Source organism: Bubalus bubalis, chromosome 12, assembly GCF_019923935.1.
Source record: "Bubalus bubalis isolate 160015118507 breed Murrah chromosome 12, NDDB_SH_1, whole genome shotgun sequence".
Lineage (NCBI taxonomy): Eukaryota > Metazoa > Chordata > Mammalia > Artiodactyla > Bovidae > Bubalus > Bubalus bubalis.
This window is the reverse complement of record NC_059168.1, coordinates 11,762,888-11,786,857: the sequence shown is the minus strand read 5'-3', so window position 1 is coordinate 11,786,857 and position 23,970 is coordinate 11,762,888. Positions and strand designations below refer to the sequence as shown.

General features: G+C 36.7%; 1 protein-coding gene across 6 annotated transcripts in view; it reads right to left on the bottom strand.

Moving 5' to 3' along the window:
* The window catches only part of EXOC6B (exocyst complex component 6B), a 723,334-nt gene that overhangs the window by 400,852 nt on the left and 298,512 nt on the right, over positions 1 to 23,970 (bottom strand). For 5 of the 6 annotated variants that reach the window (XM_045162201.1, XM_045162198.1, XM_045162202.1 and 2 more), the window contains 2 exons: positions 13,007 to 13,099; positions 7,277 to 7,453 (listed from right to left, as the gene is read on the bottom strand). In XM_045162201.1, the coding sequence (XP_045018136.1) occupies positions 7,277 to 7,453; positions 13,007 to 13,099 (270 nt within the window). The remainder of the gene's footprint in view (positions 1 to 7,276; positions 7,454 to 13,006; positions 13,100 to 23,970) is intronic. The other variant, XM_045162199.1, reaches the window with a different exon arrangement.

The window sequence follows — 23,970 nt, the reverse complement described above, 5'->3', positions numbered from 1 at the left end:
GATATATGTACCCCTATGTTCACTGGAGGATTATTTACAATAGCTATTTGTACAATAGCCATAAGATAGGGAAAAATGACCATTAATGGTTGATGAATGGATAAAAAAGATCTGGCATATAGGTAGATACTAATCAACTAGATAAAAACAATGAAATCTTGCCAACTGGGATGACATGGATGGAACTGAGGGTTCCATGGATTATGCTGAGTGAAATATCAGAAATAAAAAGACAAATAATGTATGAATTCATTCATATGTGGAATATAAAACTAAATAAAACAAAAACAAACACATAGTTCCAGGGAACAGACCAGTAGTCAACAGAGGGGAAGGGGCCTGGAGGAGGGCTTCAAGGCATTCAAGGGGTCAGCAGTATGGTGACAGAAGTGACCCTTTGGGGAGTGATCACTTTGTAATGTTACAGATCTCAAATTATAATGCCATATAATTGAAATATAAATATTTTTTAATTCTAAAATTCATACATACTTCCACTGAAAACTAAGTTATTGGTCAAAAAATGGGCAAATACCAGCAGTTTATATAGTTAAACTTTATATATATATGACAAGTTAAAATAAAAAACTTACATTAATTAAGGTGACCCTTTCATTAACATAGACAAAAATAAAATACAAATAGGGAGAGAATTTACAGGGGAATAGTTTTCTTGCAACTAGCAATCAAGAGACTGACTCTGGCGGTCAGTTCAACATTTAATCATTTTTTTCATCCAAGATGACAACTTACTACTGCGACTTCATCTTCAGGCTATTAAGTTTTTCATCCCCAGGCTATTAAGTTTTTCCCATGTCTGACAGAAACTTTACTTCAGTTTAAAAATATACAATCTGTTTACTATGTGGAAACCTATTTTGCAGGTGTTCAGTTTTCCTTACCCATCTCATTCTATAGTCTACTATTATTATCAAACTAAAGACATAGTAAATAAGGTACAAATGTCACTTGGCTCAAAAAACATAGTAAGTATATTTTCACTAAAAACACAGGAATGGGCAAAACATTCTTCAGATGTTGAAAAAAATACCTAAACTGAAGTATGTGAAATCAGAATTATAAAATTTCATGAAAAATAATGCTCTAATTTATTATGTGTGCATGCTAAGTTGCTTTAGTTGTGTCTGACTCTTTGAAACCCCATGGATTATAGCCTGCCAGGATCCTCTGTCCATGGATTTCCCAGACAAGAATACCAGAGTGGGTTCCCATGCCCCCCTCCAGGGGATCTTCTAAACCCAAGGATTGAACCTGCAACTCTTACATCTCCTGCATTGGCAGGCAGGTTCTTTACACTAGTGCGGCCTGGAAAGCAACAGATTTTAGAAAACAAAATATGATTTTCTATTCAAGTTCTTTCTATTCAATAGCTATTTCAAATCCTAAAAGATGATGCTATGAAAATGCTGCACTCAATATGCCAGCAAATTTGGAAAATGCAGCAGTGGCCACAGGACTGGAAAAGGTCAGTTTTCATTCCAATCCCAAAGAAAGGCAATGCCAAAGAATGCTCAAAATACCACACAATTGCACTCATCTCACACGCTAGCAAAGTAATGCTCAAAATTCTCCAAGCCAGGCTTCGACAGTCCTTGAACTGTGAAGTTCCAGATGTTCAAGCTGGTTTTGGAAAAAGCAGAGGAACCAGAGATCAAATTGCCAATATCCTCTGGATTATCGAAAAAGTAAGAGAGTTCCAGAAAAACATCTGTTTCTGCTTTACTGACTACATCAAACCTTTGACTATGTGGATCACCACAAACTGTGGAAAATTCTGAAAGAGATGGGCATACCAGACCACCTGACCTGCCTCTTGAGAAACCTATATGCAGGTTAGGAAGCAACAATTAGAACTGGATTTGGAACAACAGACAGGATTCAAATCGGGAAAGGCATATGTCAAGGCTGTATATTGTCACCCTGCTTATTTAACTTATGTGCAGAGCACATCATGAGAAATGCTGGACTGGATGAAGCACAAGCTGGAATCAAGACTGCCAAGAGAAATATCAATAACCTCAGATATGCAGATGACATCACACTTTTGGCAGAAAGTGAAGAAGAACTAAAAAGCCTCTTGATGAAAGTGAAAGAGGAGAGTGAACAAGTTGGCTTAAAGCTCAACATTCAGAAAATTAAGATCATGGCACCTGGTCCCATCACTTCATGGTGAATAGATGGGGAAAACAATGGAAACAGTGAGAGACTTTATTTTGGGGGGCTCCAAAATCACTGCAGCTGGTGATTGCAGCCATGAAATTAAAAGATGCTCCTTGGAAAAAAATTTATGACCAATCTAGACAGCATATTAAAAAGCAGAGACATTACTTTGTCAACAAAGGTTCATCTAGTGAAAGCTTTGGTTTTTCCGATAGTCATCTATGGATATGAGAGTTGGACTATAAAGAAAGCTGAGTGGTAAAGAATTGATACTTTTGAACTGTGGTGTTGGAGAAGACTCCTGAGAGTCCCTTGGACTGCAAGGAGATCCAACCAGTCCATCCTAAAGGAGATCAGTCCTGAGTGTTCATTGGAAGGACTGATGCTGAAGCTGAAACTCCAATACTTTGGCCACCTCATGCGAAGAGCTGACTCATTGGAAAAGACCCTGATGCTGGGAGGGATTGGGGGCAGGAGGAGAAAGGACGACAGAGGATAAGATGGTTGGACGGCATCACAGACTCAATGGACATGAGTTTGAGTAAGCTCCGGGAGTTGGTGATGGACAGGGAAGCCTGGCGTGCTGCAGTCCATGGGGTCGCAAAGAGTTGGACATGACTGAGCAACTGAACTGAACTGAACTGATTCAAGTACTGTATTCTTTGCTGGAAAAATGTTAGGACACATTAACGAAAAATCAGTAAGACACCTAAACATTCATGAATTTGTTTGCTTTATGCACTAAAAATGCTTCCTCATGGTCCACTATAGCCTTGCAACTCAAAGTATGCCCAGGGACCAGAAGCACAGTTCTTAACTGGGAGTTTGTTAAATACACTGACTTTCAGATTCACCCCCATCCTACACAATCAGAATCTGCATTTAATGTGATTCCAAGTTGATTTCTATGCAAATTTAAGTTCAAGAAGCACTCTCTCTACAACACAGGTTCTTAACTTACGTCCTAGGGGCAACATTAGTTTCACAAATTCCCTAAAATTTTATACATAATTTTTTGTGAGTGAATGTACATAGATTTCACTGGGTAAAGCAGTAAAGTAAAGGGTAAAGTCCATATAGTTTATTAAACTCTCACAGAAAATATGACCTCCAAATAGATTAAGAACTACTCAATTCTATGCCACAGTTTAAAGTCAAAATATTTCAAAAACTATTTATGCTACTCTCAATGAGGTCTGTTGAAGAATGACAAGAATGAAGGTCAGAACGTCACAGTGGGTCATGGAAGACCTTATCTGAAGAATTTATTCACACCATGCAAGAACTATGCCAAGAAACCAGTTTGGAGACATCTAAATAAATAATTCTCTACATGAGGTTTGAGATTAAGAATGTGCACTTGAAGAAGATTCAAACTGAGAAGTAAATAAATATAAGGTAGGATTTTTTTTTAAGATAGGATGCCATTAGATGACAGCAAAGTGCTGAATTCTTATTGTAAGAGCGCAATCAGCAAATCTCTAATACAAATTCTGTTTGATTTGGGATACATAACCATTTTAAAATGCTAACTTCCAAGTACATTCTTATAATACTTCCTTTATGAGGAACCCCAACATATTTTACTAGTCAGGCTTTCTTCATCTTCTCTGGATGTCAGAAGACAAAACAATGAAAAAATACGGAACAAAAATTTAAAAAGGACTTGCCCAGCATCTTCAGCGAGCTAACAATAAAGAATGGCTCATATCCAGCAGGCTCTCACTAATATATGAGAACTGTGTACATCTTTCATTCTTTCATCTTATCACATAACCCTCTCTTTGGGGTGTGTATTATCCAGGGGCATACACTATGTTTAACTTCTTTCCTTAAGCCATAGTGCCTGACAGAATTTAACTTCCTTAATAGGAATCTAAAATGTAAATTTAAAATGTTAACTGGACCTCATCCTGATCTTGATGCTTTATTCTACTGCTAATAAACTTCTTACTTGTGATGAGTCTAACCCCTGACAATCTGGTCTCCTGGGTGGATCCATATCCAACCATACGAGTCATTCCAAGCTAGAGAGAAAGCTAAAAAATACTCAGGGGATCAATTTTTCTCTGCCCCGTTCTATTTCCATGGGTATCAGGGAAATGTCTGGTTTTTCCTTAACTCTATATCTTAGAATTATTACAAGTTCTTTTTATCCAAGTACATTAGGGATTAAAATGAAACTTTCAAATTTAATTAACTATTGTGTAGTAGCTTAGTCGTGTCCAGCTCTTTGCAAACTGATGGACTACAGCCCGCCAGGCTCCTCAATCCATGGAATTCTTCAGGCAAGAATACTGGAGTGGGTAGCCATTCCCTTCTCCAGGGGATCATCCCAACTCAGGGATCGAACCCATGTCTCCTACACTGCAAGCAGCTTCTTTACCATCTGAGCCACCAGGGATGCCCAGTGAAATATCGATGTACCCCATTCACATACTAAACACAACCTGATAAACTGTACATAAAATTATTGATTTGATTATAGAAATGTATCCCGTCAATAACAAAAACTATATAAAAGAATGTAGTACCTTATGTATATGACAGTCTCTCAGATACGCAATGACAGTTAAATGCTAATGACTTAGACAATAAGTAAGTAATCCATTTATTTGTTTTTCAGCCCCATTTAAATAGTGTCAATTTAATTTCTGAAGCAAAAAGAGTAATGATAATAAGGGCAGGCACTCTGATAATAATGATATGAAAGAGAAATCAGCAAGGAAGAGTATTGAAATTTGCTGACCACCTTTAATAGTAGAGGCACTTGTTCCAAAGACACTAAAGTTCCAAACTTTAGTTTGGAAGACTAAGTGAGAAGACATAGTAAGAAGTTCCAAACAATATCTAAGATTACAAAGCTAGTGAAAAGTTTGGGGCTGTAGTTTCAGCAGAGAGAGAACAGTAAGAAGCGTAGTAAGGATATAACAAAGAACAAGGATGGGGAAGAAACAGTGAATCTAGTTTTATCTGGGGAAACATAAAAAGGAGACAAATAATTAAAGATAAAACAGGTTACTGAGAACAGTAGTAAATGGTTTCTTGCTCATTTCAGTGAGCATTTGAAAAGTAAATAATATGCTCATTACTCATAATTTTTAAGTAAAATAAAATAGCAAAATCAATATCTGAATGGTCCATAAGCCTTTAAAGTTCATGTACCTAACCACTATCAGTCAGTCAGTTCAGTCACTCAGTCGTGTCCGACTCTTTGCGACCCCATGAATCGCAGCACGCCAGGCCTCCCTGTCCATCACCAACTCCCGGAGTTCACTCAGACTCACGTCCATCAAGTCAGTGATGCCATAAAGCCATCTCATCCTCTGTTGTCCCCTTTTCCTCCTGCCCCCAATCCCTCCCAGCATCAGAGTCTTTTCCAATGAGTCAACTCTTCGCATGAGGTGGCCAAAGTACTGGAGTTTCAGTTTTAGCATCATTCCTTCCAAAGAACACCCAGGGCTGAGCTCCTTTAGAATGGACTGGTTGGATCTCCTTGCAGTCCAAGGGACTCTCAAGAGTCTTCTCCAACACCACAATTCAAAAGCATCAATTCTTCGGTGCTCAGCTTTCTTCACAGTCCAACTCTCACATCCATACATGACTACTGGAAAAACCACAGCCTTAACTAGACGGACCTTTGTTGGCAAAGTAATCTCTCTGCTTTTCAATATGCTATTTAGGTTGGTCATAGCTTTTTTCCCCAAGGAGTAAGCGTCTTTTAATTTCATGGCTGCAATCACCATCTACAGTGATTTTGGAGCCCCCAAAAATAAAGTCTGACACTGTTTCCACTGTTTCCCCATCTATTTCCCATGAAGTGATGGGACTGGATGCCATGATCTTCGTTTTCTGAATGTTGAGCTTTAAGCCAACTTTTTCACTCCACTCTTTCACTTTCATCAAGAGGCTTTTTAGTTCCTCTTCACTTTCTGCCATAAGGGTGGTGTCATCTGCATATCTGAGATTATTGATATTTCTCCCTGCAATCTTGATTCCAGCTTGTGCTTCATCCAGTCCAGCGTTTCTCATAATGTACTCTGCATATAAGTTAAATAATGTTCAAGCTAGTTTTAGAAAAGGCAGAGGAACCAGAGATCAAATTGCCAACATCTGCTGGATCATCCAAAAAGCAAGAGAGTTCCAGAAAAACATATATTTCTGCTTTATTGACTATGCCAAAGCCTTTGACTGTGTGGATCACAATAAACTGTAGAAAATTCTGAAAGAGATGGGAACACCAGACCACCTGACCTGCCTCTTGAGAAACCTATATGCAGGTTAGGAAGCAACAGTTAGAACTGGACATGGAACAACAGACTGGTTCCAAATAGGAAAAGGAGTACGTCAGGGCTGTATATTGTCACCTTAACCACTATACTTACACAAAAAATGATCCAGTTTATGCAAATAATAAGTAGTATTTTAACTGGAAATCTCAAATATCACAGTAGTTTTATTTTTAAAAATACATTAAATATACTTTTAACAACAAAGAAAGATATAAAAATATACTAGTTAAGCCACTTAATCTTATTCTTTACCTCAAAGTGTCACAGAATTAAGACAGCATGGACATGTCTCAAAATTCCCAGATACTCTATAATCATATATGCATTTATTTCTTCTAGAAATATGTTCTCAACTTTCTGAAACCATTTAGTAATTACAATCTGAACCATTTCTCAAGGCTAAGAAAGCTCTTTGTTTACACTCCACTGTTTAAAGTAACATCTTTTATTTGTCTCAAGTAATTTGTTCCAGCTTCAGCAGAGGTCATCTAGATCTCTAGGTCACGTAAACTCTATTCTTCCCTTAATGAAGTACTCAGTATACAATCAAAAACACTGAAACAAACAAACAAACAAACAAAAAATGGATGAGTATATTTAAAATATAAAGATTTAGAACCTAAGATATCTTAGTACATACATCTTCAGTTTCCTTAAATCAGGCACCATTTGTATTTTAAATGATCTTTAATATCCTGAAGATCACACAAGCTATGTTACATTGATAAATTCCTCATCACATCTCAAACACACTATATTTAAAGGAACAATAAGTTCACTGCCCCGGTTCAAATGTTAGTTACCTCTTCATCGTCTTCCTCATCTTCAACATCCAGAATTCCTGAATCCTGTTCAGACTTGGGGCTAGTACTTTCTATTTCTGTATCAAAAATTGTATAAGCTTCTTTCTTAGATTTTCTCTTGCTACCTATCCTGGGTTGTTGCAAGATGATGTTATCCAGGTTTCTTTGTTGTTGTGCCTAGGATAGAAATAAATACACACAAATAAACAAACAAAAGAAAAAACAAAACTTAAGCATTCAAAGAACTTTTAATTTTGAATTAATTGGTATCAAAAGAAAATACAAGAAATGCCTTAAAATACATAAAGTTTTAGTACCAAAAATAAAACCAAACATATTAATGTAGCACATAGGAAAAAAAAAAAAAAAAGATAATCACTTAGTGAGAGCTAAGTCACTTCAGTCGTGTCCAACTCTTTGCAACCTCATGGACTGCAGCCCACCAGGCTCCTCTGTGCCAGGAATTCTCCAGGCAAGAATACTAGAGTGGGTTGCCATGGCCTCCTCCAGGGGGTCTTCCCAACCCAGAAATCGAACCACATCTCTTAAGTCTTCTGCATTGGAAGAGGGTTCTTTACCAATACTGCCACCTGGGAAGATTTTCTAAATACACACACTGTCATCACAAAAATGAAATCTATTGATATGCCAAGAGATTGGGGCTTTCCAGGTGGCACTAGGGGTAAAGAACCCGCCCTCCAATGCAAGAGACTTAAGAGATGCGGGCCGGATCACTGGGTCAGGAAGATTTCCCCAGAGGAGGGCATGGCAACCCACTCCAGTATTCTTGCCTGGAGAATCCCATGGACAGAGGAGCCAGGCAGTCTACAGTCCATAGGGTCACACTGAGTTGGACACGACTGAAGTGACTTAGCATGGCACAGCAGCGAAGAGATTAGTGCAAATGACTAAATATTTATCTCTTAAAAGATAAGTGCTATACTAGAACGACTGTGGTTTGGAGAAAAGGGACAGGAGTCTTCAAGCTTAGGGTACTCTTAAAAACAGATATGTGGATATATGAGATCAATAAATTTTAATCAGGAGAATGAAATATCTTAATAGAGTAATATGAACTAATGAATCCAACAGAATTTCATGACCTTAGTCTGAGGAAATCAGAGTTTTAAGCATTTCTTTTTCTAAACTTTTATAGAAAAGTGTAATTCCCTCAGCTTAACAAAGTACACTCAAATAACAATGTGGTTTCCATACATCCAAAGAGGTGGAAAGTGTGACTATACAGAGTCAACATCAGAAGTTAGACCCAAGTATCAGAGCTGGAAGGGACCTTAATCACCACTCAGGAAATACACTGGAAGACAAAGGATCGTATGAGGCCACAAGGTTAGTAAGTGGTAAATCAGAAGCCCAAAGTGGGATCTCCTAAATTCCGTATGAGTCATCTTCCCACTACACCAACAGTCCCATAAAGCATGACAAAAACTGTCCCCCCAAAAAGAGTTCTGCAGTCAAATAAATGTGAAACACTCCATGTTATGCAAACCTTCTTCTAGACATATGATGTATAATACATTAACAGAATAAAAACTGGGAAAAGTCCTATTTTAAGAAAATAGTTATTTAACATGCTTTAATCCAGCATGTTCCAAAAGTGTTTCACAATGGAACTTTTCTTTTTAAAAACAATAATATTAATTCTTAGTATCATCCAAAGATATAAAGCTTAAGAAATGTGACTTCTCAGAATATACATTCCTTAATCACTATATGATGCTTCTACTCAGCAACAAGTAGAAATTAATTCAAGAGAAAAACCAGAATCTCCAAATATTTTGAATGAGATTAAGAATTCTAGATAAATACTAAGTATAAGGGTTAGTCCAGGTACTAGTTAAATAAGACAATTATAACAGGACAGAGAAAAACTTCAACTATGTGAGCTAGACTCTGCCAAGAAAATGAAAAGAATCTACATTCCAGAGATTTGAATCAATGGACTAACTTGTTTCTCTGCATAGTACTTGTTGATATTTTGATTTGACTTACATAAAATACATGGCTTCAGTAACCAAACTGAGAGGGAAGATACCCAATAACATTTACTTTATGTTTGTAAACAAGAATATATATCCTTTAAGCATTCGAGATCCCAAATTCGACAAAACATTCTTCCTACTCCTCTCAAAGGTAGGAAGTTCCCCCCCTCGCTTATTTTCAATGTAAACCACACAATAAGAGATTGAGGACTCTAGAAAGCTAAAGCTTTCATATTAGAAAAGCAAGCCCTCAACTAGAGAATGATCACTTGTCTCTTTATTCTTTCTCTCAGTACAGCAAAACTAAAACCTTTCATAAGTTGGTCTTATTTTATTGAATCCAAAGTTAAATATTTGTCTTTCACAATCAATAAAATACTATCAATGTACCAAAAGCAATTGAGAGGAGCTACATCTAAGTAGTATCACTTATACTTCAAATAATACAAATCTGAAAGAAACCCTATGGAAGTAATTTTAGATCATCTATGATTTGTTCTTTTTGTGCCTGGTTTACCGATCACTTTGATGGAGCACAAAGTAGCTTAGGCCAAATCAACATACCCTACACTAGAAATGAGAGCACTGTAAGTTTTATTCCAAGGCTCAATAGTCACTTGGGGTCTCTGTCAAAATTATCAAGCCTTTTCCATTTATAAAGGAGCAGTCAGGGCAGATCTGCCAAGCAAGAACTAATCAAGTTGGAAATATTGAAACAAGTAGAATAATGAAATACATACTCAGATATTACCCATTAGAAAGCAAATGAAAACCACCATCTATTCAAAATTATGTTATGGGACTGGCAGGAAGTAGAGAAGAGTAAACAGAGATAAAAATATGTAAATATATGCAATATATGTAAAAATTAAAATGTGACTTTAAAGTCCGTACAACAAACAAGAGTTCTTCAGAGCTCTTTTCTAACATGCTAAGCCATCTCACCAGAACCATTTATTCTGTCCCTCCAAGGACAACCTTGGAGACAGAGAAGCAGCTGACTGACTTTTGCTGCCTAGAGTGCAGGTAACAGGGTATCAAGCAAACAAACAGACTTTAGAAAACATTTAGGCTTCTTTTTTAACTTCTTTGTTCATTCTCTTTGTGAATAATCTTTACACATTTAACCACCTCTTCCTCAAGACTCCCTCACATATGTTCTTCTGTTTTCCTAATATATAGAAATAAAGCAAGTTTATTCCTCAACCCCTACTCTTCTACCACGCTTTCCACTCTCTCAGAATCCAATAGCGTAGCTCTAGTTCTATATTACTACTGTGTGTGCTACCATCACTTCACTTACTACTTACCTAAAATGGAACTCATCACCTTCTCACTACAGTTAATGGGAGGTGAACCTGATTGTCCCAATGTATTTTCCAATACTCTCCAACATGAATTTCTACTTGGAACAGAATCTACCTCATGATATACTAAGAATATTTTCACTACTATATCTTTGCTTAAGCCATTTCTCTTCTAGATGACCTCTCCCTACCTGTACTCAATCTTTCCTCCAAAACCCAATTAAAATTCTTTTTGCTTGAGAAAGCCTCCTCTCACTGTTTTAACTCACAGTGCTTTCTCCCTATATCCCTACTTTCAGTCAAACATGTACTGAACAACCACTTGAGCCCAGTATTGTGTTGACTATACAAATAAAACAGATTTTCTGACTCTTGAACCTCCCATCATTTTAAGAAATGGATAAGCAAACAAGTGGCTGAAATCAGTGCAATGAGTATAATGATAGAAATAAGCATGGGTACGATGATTAGCAGAAAGTAATCATATCTGCAAGGAGGATTTCAGGAACTTGGAGGAAAAGGTAGCAAGTGGGGAGGCTCAAGAAGTAGGGGGATATGCGTATACTTATCGATGATTCACTATGTTTTACGGTAGAAACTAGCACAACATTGGAAAGCAATTATCCTCCAATTTAAAAAAGTGAATATGATTTTTACAAAGGGAAATAGGTAGAAAGGGTAACCATTCCAGAAGAAAGAAACTGCATAAGAAAAGACATGTGAAATAACACTATCCACTCAAGCAATAAATAATTTTGTATAAGAACATAAGTTATGAAGGACTAACAAGAGATAGTCACATCAGTCAATCCTAAAGGAAATCAACCCTGAATATTCATTGGAAGGACTGATGCTGAAGCTGAAGCTCCAATACTTGGGCCACCTGAGGTGAAGAGCGGACTTATTAGAAAAGACCTTGATGCTGGAAAAGACTGAAGGCAAAGGGAGAAGGAGGCGGCAGAAGACGAGATGGTTGAATAGCATCACCAACTCAATGGACATGAATCTGAGCAAACTCTGGGAGATAGTGAAGGATAGAGGAGACTGGTGTGCCCAAGTCCATGGGGTCACAAAGAGTTGGACAGGACTTAGCGACTGAACAGCAATAAGAGACAAAGTTAAAGATGCCATACAAAGTAGTTTCAAGGCCAGCTAGTAGGCAATGGAGGAACAAGAGAAGAATGTGAGCAGGGGAAGAAAACGATCAGCTTTACAATTCGGGCACATCCTCTGGGAGCTGAGCAATGGTCAACTGGGAGAAGATAAAGACTAGAAACAGGAAAATCAATACAGATCACAGAGTTGGACTGTGAAGAAAGCTGAGCGCCAAAAAATTGATGCTTTTGAACTGTGGTGTTGGAGAAGACTCTTGAGAGTCTCTTGGACTGCAAGGAGATCCAACCAGTCCATTCTGAAGGAGATCAGCCCTGGGATTTCTTTGGAAGGAATGATGCTGAAGCTGAAACTCCAGTACTTTGGCCACCTCATGCGAAGAGTTGACTCATTGGAAAAGACTCTGGTGCTGGGAGGGATTGGGGGCAGGAGGAGAAGGGGACGACAGAGGATGAGATGGCTGGATGGCATCAATGACTCGATGGCCGTGAGTTTAGGTGAACTCTGGGAGTTGGTGATGGACAGGGAGGCCTGGTGTGCTGCGATTCACGGGGTCGCAAAGAGTCAGACACGACCGAGCAACTGAACTGAACTGAACTGAACTGAAAGGAGTCCAAATAAAAATGATGAGAATTTGAATTAAGGTAGCAGCAGATACAGAAAAAGCAGAAGCAATATAGTTTACTGATTTAAATGTTGTATGTGGAAGAGGGAAAGAAAATAAAAATAACCGCAAATATTCTGGTCTTTAAGACTAGATGATGGGATCATTCCAAAAAATAGGAACTGTGGAAATAGTAAGTTAAAGGCAGGATAGAGAAGATGAGTTAAGTAAACTTGTCAGATATTCAGATAAAAAATGACAGTACAGCACTTCAGAGTTCAACTCTTCTCTTCTTCAGGATAGAAAACATACTTGCCTATTCTTAGAATCCCCCAAGTCCAGATACAATGACATATACACAGAGAACTCAGATAAATGCTTACTATATAAAGGAAAAAATAATAAAAAAAAAAAAACTATGTAAGAATGAGATTTGGCCCAACAAAAGAGAGGGATATCTGTAAAAGACATAATTTGAATATTCTCCTCTTTATATAAAGGGGTGGGGGGGGGGGGGCATAAGAATCACCTAACTTGAATTATTCACCTAAAAATGTAGCTATTACAATTTTTACAGCTGTCATTACACATGCCATTAAATAAAGTTTTATTGCAAATACAACTTCCAAGGGTACCTAGCAATAAGACTCAAAATTCTGTGAATCAAAAAAACAAAGGTTCCTTTCTTTATCTGCCCAATACTGACCTCTAGTGGACTAAAGGAATAAATACAAACGGAGAGAGGCCTAGGCTTATAGCTTTGAGACCTAACACGGACTTCAATCACACGGTGCTGTATCTGAAAAGAAAATGAAGAAGAAAAAAACCTTCGTTGAGTAAGATATGTTTAAATCTAAGCTCTGTGATATATTAATTATATAACCATGGATAGGTTCTTCTCAATGCAACATCCCATCTACTCAAAACTGCCACAAGGATTAAATTAAAAATACACGCAAATTATCTTAAAAAAAATTTTTTTTAATTAATGTGCAGAAGTACTGTGTTTGGGAACAGGCTTTAAGCTCAATGACACTTAATTTACATGCCTAATCGTTCACTCATTTTTTTTTTTTTTAATAATTTTACTTATTTATTCACTTTTGGCTGCGGTGGGTCTTCTTGCTGCAGGGGCTTTTCTCTAGTTGCAGACAGCGGGGCCTACTCTCTAATTGTGGTGGGTGGACCTCTCTCTCACTGAAGTGGCTTCTCTTGTGGCAGAGGTTGCACTCCAAGGTGCTCGGACTTCAGTATTTGTGGCACGAAGGCTCAGTACTTGCAGCTCCCAGCCTCTAGAGCACAGGCTCAACAGTCTGTGGCACATGGGCTTAGTTGCTCTGTGGCATGTGGGATTTTCCCAGATCAGGGATCAAACTTGTGTCTCCTGTTGGCAATCACATTCTCTACCCCTGAGGCACCAAGAAAGCCCCACGTAAATGATCCTGAATTAAAAGATACGTCTAAGCAAAAGTTTTTGACTTAACATAATCATGAAATAATTGTCTCAATAATGTTGGTGAACATTCATTATCTTATACAGATAAAAAATTAGGTAAATAGAAAAATGTTTTGCTCTGTGTGATGAGACTTCTTGGGATTTACTCTTATCAACTTTATATAACATAGAGCAGAGCTAATTATATTTATTATGTTGTACATTTTTTTAAAAGAAAAAAAAAAAAACACTAAAATTTTAAGTTCCACCTGTCTTCCTCTGAATGTGAGATAGGAATCTTGTTTCACTCTCTACTCTGGAAGTATCAAAGATCTAGCAATATTTAGATACACAATGATTAATGTTATCTCATATTTCTTTACACTGCCATTCAATTTTGTATTTGTACTATACTGCAACTATTAGATATCTGTACTGCACACTTCTTGTACTCTACCTCACAGCCTCTCATGTTCAGCTCTTATTTCAAGTATAATATCAGCAACCAGTTCTGGGAAGCCTTCAAAGTGTCATATAGTTTAAACTGAAACCAACATAGCATGTACGCCACACTTCCAGCTTCCTACCCAGAAGTTTTGCAGACATCACAGTGTGGAATCCCACAACAATTAATTAGCATTCATGATTCTCAACCCAGAAGTGAGGCAAACTTGACCAGAGAGCGGCCAGATACACTCCCCATTTAGTGCCGCCCACAGTGAGTTCCATATGGCATCTCAGAAGTCCAGGGATGAAGGAAGCAAACTGCCCTACAAATATACCACTGCACAGTTACGGTTCAGTCACTCAGTCGTGTCTGACTCTTTTGCAATCCCATGGACTGCAGCGTGCCAGGCCTCCCTGTCTATCACCAACTCCCAGAGTTTACTCAAACTCAGTCCATTGAGTTGGTGATGCCATCCAACCATCTCATCCTCTGTCATCCCCTCCTCCTCCCACTTTCAATCTTGCCCAGCATCAGGGTCTTTTCAAATGAGTCAGTTCTTCACATCAAGTGGCCAAAGTATTGGAGTTTCAGCTTCAGCATCAGTCGTTCCAATGAATATTCATGACTGATTTCCTTTAGTATGGACTGGTTGGATCTCCTTGCAGTCCAAGGGACTCTCAAGAGTCTTCTCCAACACCACAGCTTAAAAGTATCAATTCTTCACCACTCAGCTTTCTTTATAGTCCAACTCTCACATCCATACATGACTACTGGAAAAACCATAGCCTTGACTAGACAGACCTTTGTTGGCAAAGTAATGTCTCTGCTTTTTAATATGCTGTCTAGGTTGGTCATAACTTTTCTTTCAAAGAGTAAATGTCTTTTAATTTCATGGCTGCAGTCACCATCGGCAGTGATTTTGAAGCCCCTGAAAATAAAGTCTGTCACTGTTTCCAGTGTTTCCCCATCTATTTGCCATGAAGTGATGGGATGCCATGATCTTAAGGGTGGTGTCATCTGCTTATCTGAGGTTATTGATATTTCTCCCAGCAATCTTGATTCTAGCTTGTGCTTCATCCAGCCCAGCGTTTCTCATGATGTACTCTGCACATAAGTTAAATAAGCAGGGTGACAATATACAGCCTTGACATACTCCTTTCCCAATTTGGAACCAGTCTATTTTTCCATGTCCAGTTCTAACTGTTGCTTCCTGACCTGCATACAGATTTCTCAGGAGGCAGGTCAGGTGGTCTGGTATTCCCATCTCTTTCACTGGGTGGGAATGTAAATCAATATAGCCACTGTGGGAAACAGTATGGAGGTTTCTTAAAAAACTAAATGTAGAGTTGCCATATGATCTAGCCATCCAACTCGCTTGCAATGAACGTTTGCACTTATATTCTTAGTTGGGAGATTGGAAAATTTTTTTCTAGAGAAATTAACAAAGAACTGCCACAAAGTACTATTTTTTTTTATTTTATTTTTAAACTTTACATAATGGTATTAGTTTTGCCAAATATCAAAATGAATCCCCCACAGGTATACATGTGTTCCCCATCCTGAACCCTCCTCCTTCCTCCCTCCCCATTCCATCCCTCTGGGTCGTCCCAGTACACTAGCCCCAAGCATCCAGTATCGTGCATCGAACCTGGACTGGCAACTCGTTTCATACATGATATTTTACATGTTTCAATGCCATTCTCCCAAATCTTCCCACCCTCTCCCTCTCCCACAGAGTCCATAAGACTGTTCTATACATCAGTGTCTCTTTTGCTGTCTCGTACACAGGGTTATTGTTACCATCTATCTAAATTCCATATATATGCGTTAGTATACTGTATTGGTGTTTTTCTTTCTGGCTTACTTCACTCTGTATAATAGGCTCCAGTTTCATCCACCTCATTAGAACTGATTCAAATGTATTCTTTTAATGGTTGAGTAATACTCCATTGTGTATATGTACCATAGCTTTCTTATCCATTCATCTGCTGATGGACATCTAGGTTGCTTCCATGTCCTGGCTATTTATATTTCCCAATCAAAGATGTGATTTCCTTTATAGAATTCCATGAAGTTTGCTACTTGACAAGTCTTCTATGCCCATAGACTTTCCTGTAAACTGTTAAGTAATTTATTACTAAATATGAGTGACTGGCCAAGGATCAATAGATATTTGAGGAAAATATCCAACTGGAAAGAGATACAAAATACCAATATGAGAAAACAAATAACAACAATAAAAAGTACTAGCTAGATGGAGCAGATAAGGTAGAAAACAAAATAATATGTTTGAAAAATTCATTGGTATCCTAAAAATTAAAAATTTGGTTTATTATATAGAAATATTACAAAGCTTGCCAGGAATCATACCAATAGTTTTCTTCAGTTGTCCCCCAAGGCAATAGAAATAAAAGCAAAAATAAACAAATAGGACCTTTTCAAAATTTTAGGCTTTTGCACAGCCAAGGGAACCATGTGCTTAGTTGCTCAGTCATGTCTGACTCACTGGACCCCATGGACTTTAGCCTGTCAAGCTCCTCTGCAATGGGGATTTTCTAGGTGAAAATACTGGAGTGGGTTGCTATGCCCTCCTCCAGGCGATCTTCCCAACCCAGGGATCAAACCCAGGTTTCCCTCATTGCAGGTGGATTTTTTATCTTCTGAGCCACCAGGGAGGCCTAGAGGAAACCATAAACAAAACCAAAAAACCTGCAGACTAGAAGAAAATGTTTGTGATTTGAATGACAAGGGGTTAGATTTCAAGATACACAAATAGCTCATACATCTCAATAACAAAAAGACAAACAACCTAATCAAATAATGGACAGAAAACCTCAATAGCAATTTCTCCAAAGAAGACATATATATGGCCAGTAGGCACATATAAAGATGCTCAACATTGTTAATTATTAGAGGAATGCAACAAAAGTACAATGAGGTACTACCTCATACTGATTAGAATGGCCATAAGCAAATGCTGGAGAAGGGAAAGGCCACCCACTCCAGTATTCTAGCCTGGAGAATTCCATGGACTGTATAGTTAGTTCATGGGGTCACAAAGAGTCAGACACACTGAGTGACTTTCACTTTCAACTTATTAAGACACCTCGTAACATAAGTTTGAGAGTATTCCCTATTCAATTTATTAGAAGAATTTAGAACAACTGATGTTAACTCTTCTCTAGATTTTGGGAGGCATTTTATTAGTTTCAATCTCCTTACTCAAAATTGATCCTTTCAAATTTCCTGTTCTTCCTGACTCATTATTGCTAAGTTGTTCAGCAGTGTGTTGTTTACTTTCCACACATTTATACATTTTCCAGTTTTCCATCTGTTATTGACTTCAAAGTTCATACCATTGTGATAAGAAACATAGTATAATTTTATAATAGTATGAAAAATATCCTTTAGTATAATCTCAGTCTTCTTACATTAGCTTAGACTTGTTTTGTGAACTAACATATAATCTACCCTGCAGAACACTCTGTGTGCACTTCAGAAGGATATGCATTCTATTGTTAGGTGGAATAAACTTTATATGCTTTTTTAAGTCTATTTGGTCTTAGGTTTAGTGCAAGTCCAATGGTTACTTACTGATTTTTCTGTCTGGGAGAGCTATTGTCCAAGTGGGGTATTTAAGCCTCCTATTACTATTGTATTGCTGTCTATTTCTTCCTTCAGAACTGTTAGTAATTTGTTTAACATATGTAGACACTTTGACATTAGATGTACCTCAACTCTGTTTCTGCCAAAGATTTATTATGCCCTGTTCATTCTCATTATAAACTAATGAAATGACAGTAAATATCATCAGAAAAATAAAAACTATGTAGAACAACCAAAGTAAATTCTATGACTGAAAAATAAAATACCTGAAATAAAGATTTCACCATTTAAAGCACTTAACAGTCAAAAAGAGATAGTCAGTGAACTTGAAGATAGATCAATAGAAATTATCAAATTAGGAAAAAATAAATAAAAGGTTAAAAAAGCAAACAAACATGAAAAACAAAGCCTGCATAATATGGAAGACACTATCAAAAAGTCTAACCTAAGTAGTGCCAGAGTTCTAGAACAAAAAGGAAAAACAATATAGTGAAGAAAAAAATCTGAAAAAACAATAGGTGAGAATTTCCCACATTTTATGTAAGACATAAAGTACCAGAGTCAAGAAGCTTAATGAATCCCAAAGGGAACACCACAGTCAAACTACTGAAAATCAAAGATCGAGAGAAAAGTTTAAAAATTTTTCCCCCATCTATTCACTATGAAGTGATGGAACCAGATGACATGATCTTTTGTTTTTGAATGTTGAGTTTTAAGCCAGTTTTTTCACTCTCTTCCAAAGAGCTGGATGGCTTAATAAAAAAATATATACCGTCTCACAGGTCTGGATGCTACAAGTTCAAAATCAAAGTGTCAGTAGGGTCCTGTGTCCTTGTGTCTTCCTTTCTTCTCGTGTTTTGCCAACAATGTTAGCATTCCTTAGTTTGCAATTAAATTGCTTTAAAATGACTCAATTATCACCTAATGTTTTCCTCTATATCTTCTATCTTTGTCTTCTTCTCATCTTAAAAGGATACCAATCATATTGAATTAAAGACTCAGCCTGCTGCAATATTATTTCATCTTAAATACATCTGCAGTTATCCTATTTCTAAATAACATCATATTCTGAGATGTTTAGGACTTCAACATTTCTTATAGGGGGCAAAGACTGAAGGCAAAAGAAGGCGGTGACAGAGGATCAGATGGTTAGACAGCGCCATCGACTCAATGGACATGAGTTTCAGCAAACTCCAGGAGATAGTGAAGGAAAGGGAAGTCTGATGTGCTGCAATCCATGGGGTCACAAAGAGTCAGACACAACTGAGTGACTGAACAACAACAAAAATCCACTTTTGGGTATTTTGTTAAGGCAGCCCTAGAAAACTAATATCGGAATGAAAACAAAAGGAAAACATATTCAGATAAAAGAAAATAAAGGCAATTTAAGACCACCACATCTGTACTATAAAAGTGCTAAAGGAAGTTTCAGGCTGAAAGCAAATGATTCCAGTAAATGATTCCCAGAAATGAATGAATAGAATTGAAAATGCAAAATAGTCTAGCAGTCATAAGAAAAGAGAGGCTGCTTTTCTAATACAGAGTGATCAAGGAAAGTATCTTTCATAAAGTGGCATTTGCATTTCAGACATTAGTACTTATTTATTTAATAATCATAGAGGCTTAAGAAAATAGATATGCATGTGAACAACATTTTAATCTTGAATTCCTACATATATTTTATACTATTGAAAACATTATTATATATTCTAATATCTAGAAAGACAATATCTAACATGTTAATAATAGTTCAAGAAACCTTTAGTCATTTTCAAACACAACATTCTTTTCAGAATGCCAATAACCTGGATTCCCAGGTAGTGAAGTGGTAAAGAATCCACCTGCCACTGCCAGTCGCAAGAGGCATAGGTTTTGAACTCTGGGTCAAGAAGATCCCCTGGAGTAGGAAATGGCAACCCACTTCAATATTCTTGCCTGAAAAACTCCATGGACGGTGAGCAGGGTGGACTACAGTCCATGGGGTCTCAAAGAGTTGGACAGTACATTCCATGGGGTCACAAAGAGTCGGACATGACCGAGCAACTAAGCATGCACACACACACACAACCTGAAGATAGGCATGTTATGGTAGTCTTGCTACATGTCTAACACACTAAATGATCACTCAGTATCATTTACACATTATTCTAAGATAGCTGGTCAATGGATAAACTAAATTTCAAGATAATCTTTAACATTATTTTTGAAAACAGCATTAACTTTTCTCCACAATTTTTTTTATCACATATCAGTTTGAATTTTATATCTTTTTATAAATGTCAATTTTAAGTGGTTATAATAATGACCCCCAAATATAAAAAATATAAGTAAACCTGGGAAGAAAAATAATTGCCAAGCTGCTTAATGTTTTACTAACCTTGTCTCCCAGAAAAGATGTCATATCTAAGCAAGGTTTCCTCCAAGGAGCACCCCATATTTCAACAGAAAAGGGCCAGAAATAGTTATAATTTAAACTGTTGGTTCAATCACTATTTCAACTGAACCAACAGTTTCAGTTATAACTATCAATATAGACACCTATTTTTACAGACTAAATTCTCCAATCAAAACATACAGAATGGCTGAATGGATTTTTCTTTTAGAGACCCATCTATCTATACGTTGCCTACAAAAGACTCACTTCATAAGTAAGGACACAAACAGACTGAAAGTAAAAAGGATGGAAAAATACATTCTGTGCAAATGGAAATGATAAGAAAGCTGGTATAGCTATACTCATGTGAGAAAAAATAATCTCTAAAGGAAAGACTGTAATAAAAGACAAAGAGAGAAACTACATAACAATAAGGGGGCTAATCCAACAAGAAGATATAACATTTATTAATATGTATGCATCCACCATAGAAGACCCAAAATATATAAAGCAAATGCTAATGAACTTAAGGAGAAAATTAACAGCAATATGATAATGGTAGGAGACTTTAACGCCACACTTACAGCAATGGATACATTGTCCAGGCAGAAAATCAATAAGAAAATATCATCAGATCAGATAAACAAAATAGATTTATATAGAACACTTCATTCAAAAGCAGCAAAATACACATTCTTCTCAAGTGCACATGGAAGATTCTCCAGGATAAATCACATTTCAGTAAAATCAAATTTCAGTAAATTTAAGAAGACTGAAATAATTGAAGTATCTTTTCCTACCACTATGAAATGAAAATAAAAATTAATTATAAGGAACAAACTAAAAAAAAAATACAAAACACTAAAACATGGAATTAAACATGTTACTGAAATATTTGCCTCACAAAATAAAACCCATATATGACAAACCCACAAGTAACATCATATTCAACAGTGAAAAGCTGAAAGCTTTTTCTCTAAGATCGGAAACAGGACAAAAGATGCCCACTCTCCTCATTTGTATTCAGCATAGTATTAGAACTCCTAGTAACAGCAATTAGGAAAGAAAATGAAATAAAAGACATACAAACTGGAAAGGAAGAAACAAAATTGTCATTATTTGCAGATGACATGATATTATATGTAGAAAAACCTAGACTCCACCAAAAGACTATGTGAACTAATAAATGACTTCACTAAAGCTGCAGGATATAAAATTGATATTCAAAAATCTGTTATATTTATACATAAATAAAAACTATCAGAAAGAGAAATCAGCCAACAATTGTGATGCAATACAACTGCATCAAAAAGAGTATCTATAAATGAATTTAACCAAGGAGGTAAAAGATCTGAAAACTGAAGAAAACACAAATACATAAAAAGCATCCCATGGTCATGGATTAGAAGAATTAATATTGTTAAAATGTCCACACTTCCTTTTAAAAAAAAGGTCCCTACTCACCAAAGCAAAATTCATATTTAATGCAACACCTATCAAAACTCCAATGGCATTTTTCAAATAATGAGAACAAATAATTCCAAAATCTGTACGGAAACATAAAAAATCCTGAATAGCCAAAGCAATCTTGGGATCTAAGAACAAAGCTGGAGGTATCATGCTCCCTGATTTCAAACTACTTTACATAGCTATAGTAATAAAAAGAGCATAGTATTTGCATAAAAACAGACACGTAGATCAGTGGAACAAAAAGAGAGCTTAGATATAAACCCATAGATATATGGTCAATTAATTTACACAAAGGAAGCAAGAATATACAACGGGGAAACTCTAGTCGCCTTCAATAAAGGATGTTGGAAAAACTGGACAACTACACACAAAAGAATGAAACTGAAGTTACACCACATACAAAAGCTGATATTATACCACACACAAAAAATAACTTAAAATGGATTAAAGTTTAAATGACATACTTGAAACTGTAAAACCCCTACAAATATCAAGTACTAAGCCTCTTGATACCAGTCTTAGAGATGTTTTTTGCACCTGATTCCAAAGGCAAGGGAAACAAAAGCAGAAATAAATAAATGGGACAACATTTATTAAAAGGCTTCAGCATAGGAAAGGAAATAATCAACAAAATGAAGAAGATATTTGTAAATCATATTTCCAACAAGGGGTTAGCATCCAAAATATATAAAGATCACATATATATCAACAACAACAACAAAAAAAACAGTCCAGTAAAAAAAATGGGGAGAGAAACTGAATAGACATTTTTCCAAATAAGATAAAAAGATGGTCAACAGGCACACGGGAAAATGTTCAGCATCATGAATCATCAGGGAAATGCAAAGCAAAACCACAATGAGATATCATCTGAAAACTGTCAGAATGGCTACTATCAAAAAGACAAGAAATAACAAGTGTTGGCAAGAATGCACAGAAAAGGGACCCCCCCATGTACTGTTGGTGGGAATGTAAATGGGGCAGCAACGATGGAAAACAGTATGAAGGTTCTTCATCAATAAGAAAAATAGACATACTGTATGATCTAGCGATTCCACAACTGAATACCAATCTAAAGAAAACAAACACATAATTTGAAATGATATATAACTTCTATGTTCATTGCAACATTATTTATAAAAAACAAGATTTGGAAACAACCTAACTGACCACTGATAGATGACAAATCAATGGATAAAGTACATGTGTGTGTGTGTGTGTAATGGACTCAGTCATGAGGCTTCTCAAGTGGTAAAGAAACCACCTGCAAATGCAAGAGTCACAGGAGACACAGGTTTAATCCCTGGGTTGGCAAGATCCCCTGGAGGAGGAAATGGCAACCCACTTCAGTATTCTTGCCGGGATAATCCCACGGACAGAGGAGCCTGGCGGGCTACAGTCCATGGGGTCACAGAGTAGGACAAGACTTAGAAACTGAGTCCTGTGCACACAGGCACACACACACAGTCAGACAAAAGAATGAAATCTTTCCATTTGTGACAATATGGATGTACCTTGAGGACAGAATTATGCTGTGGAATAAGTCAAACAGAGAAAAAACAATACCACATGAATTCACTTATATGTGGAATCTAAAAACAAAACAAACAAGCAAAAAAACAATACCCAGACTCATAGATACAGAGAAGACATTGGTGGTTACCATAGGGTGGGGGAAGGGAGGCATGACTGGAGATGAGGCTGGAGGATCATGGAGTACCAGCCTACAGATATAAAATAAATAAGTCATGGGGATGTAAAGTACAGCATGGAGAATAACGTCAATAATATTGTATTAGCTTTGTATGTTGATAGATTGTATCCAAAGCTATGGTATTCATCTAGCAATGTATACACAAGTCAAACTACTATGTTGTACACCAGAAACTAAGATTGCATGTCAATTATATTTCAATGAAAGAAAGTGTCACTAAGTAACACAAGGTCACAATATATCTCCAAGGTAGACAACAAGCTATTATTCTCAATGTCCCTTTCATTTCTTCTATATTAGGCTTACAGAGAAAATGTCTTCTTTTTTCTGGTTTACTTAAATACCTATAGTCAAAAGCCAGGTAAGAAACACAAAAACAGGATAAAATTAAGAAGTGTGGTAGAAAGTATAAATAAAATCAAGAGAACCTGGGATTTACTCTTGAACAGGAAGAATTATTTCAAAATTATCTCTTCTACTGATTTACCCTTTCAACAAAATAGTAATTCTATATGTATCTTTACCAGTCTTTATCCTTTATGCCTTCCTTTGTGACTTTTACCCAAGCCTTTAAATTCTTCAATGAATTTCTAATAAAATGTATTCATGTAATAAAAGAGTCT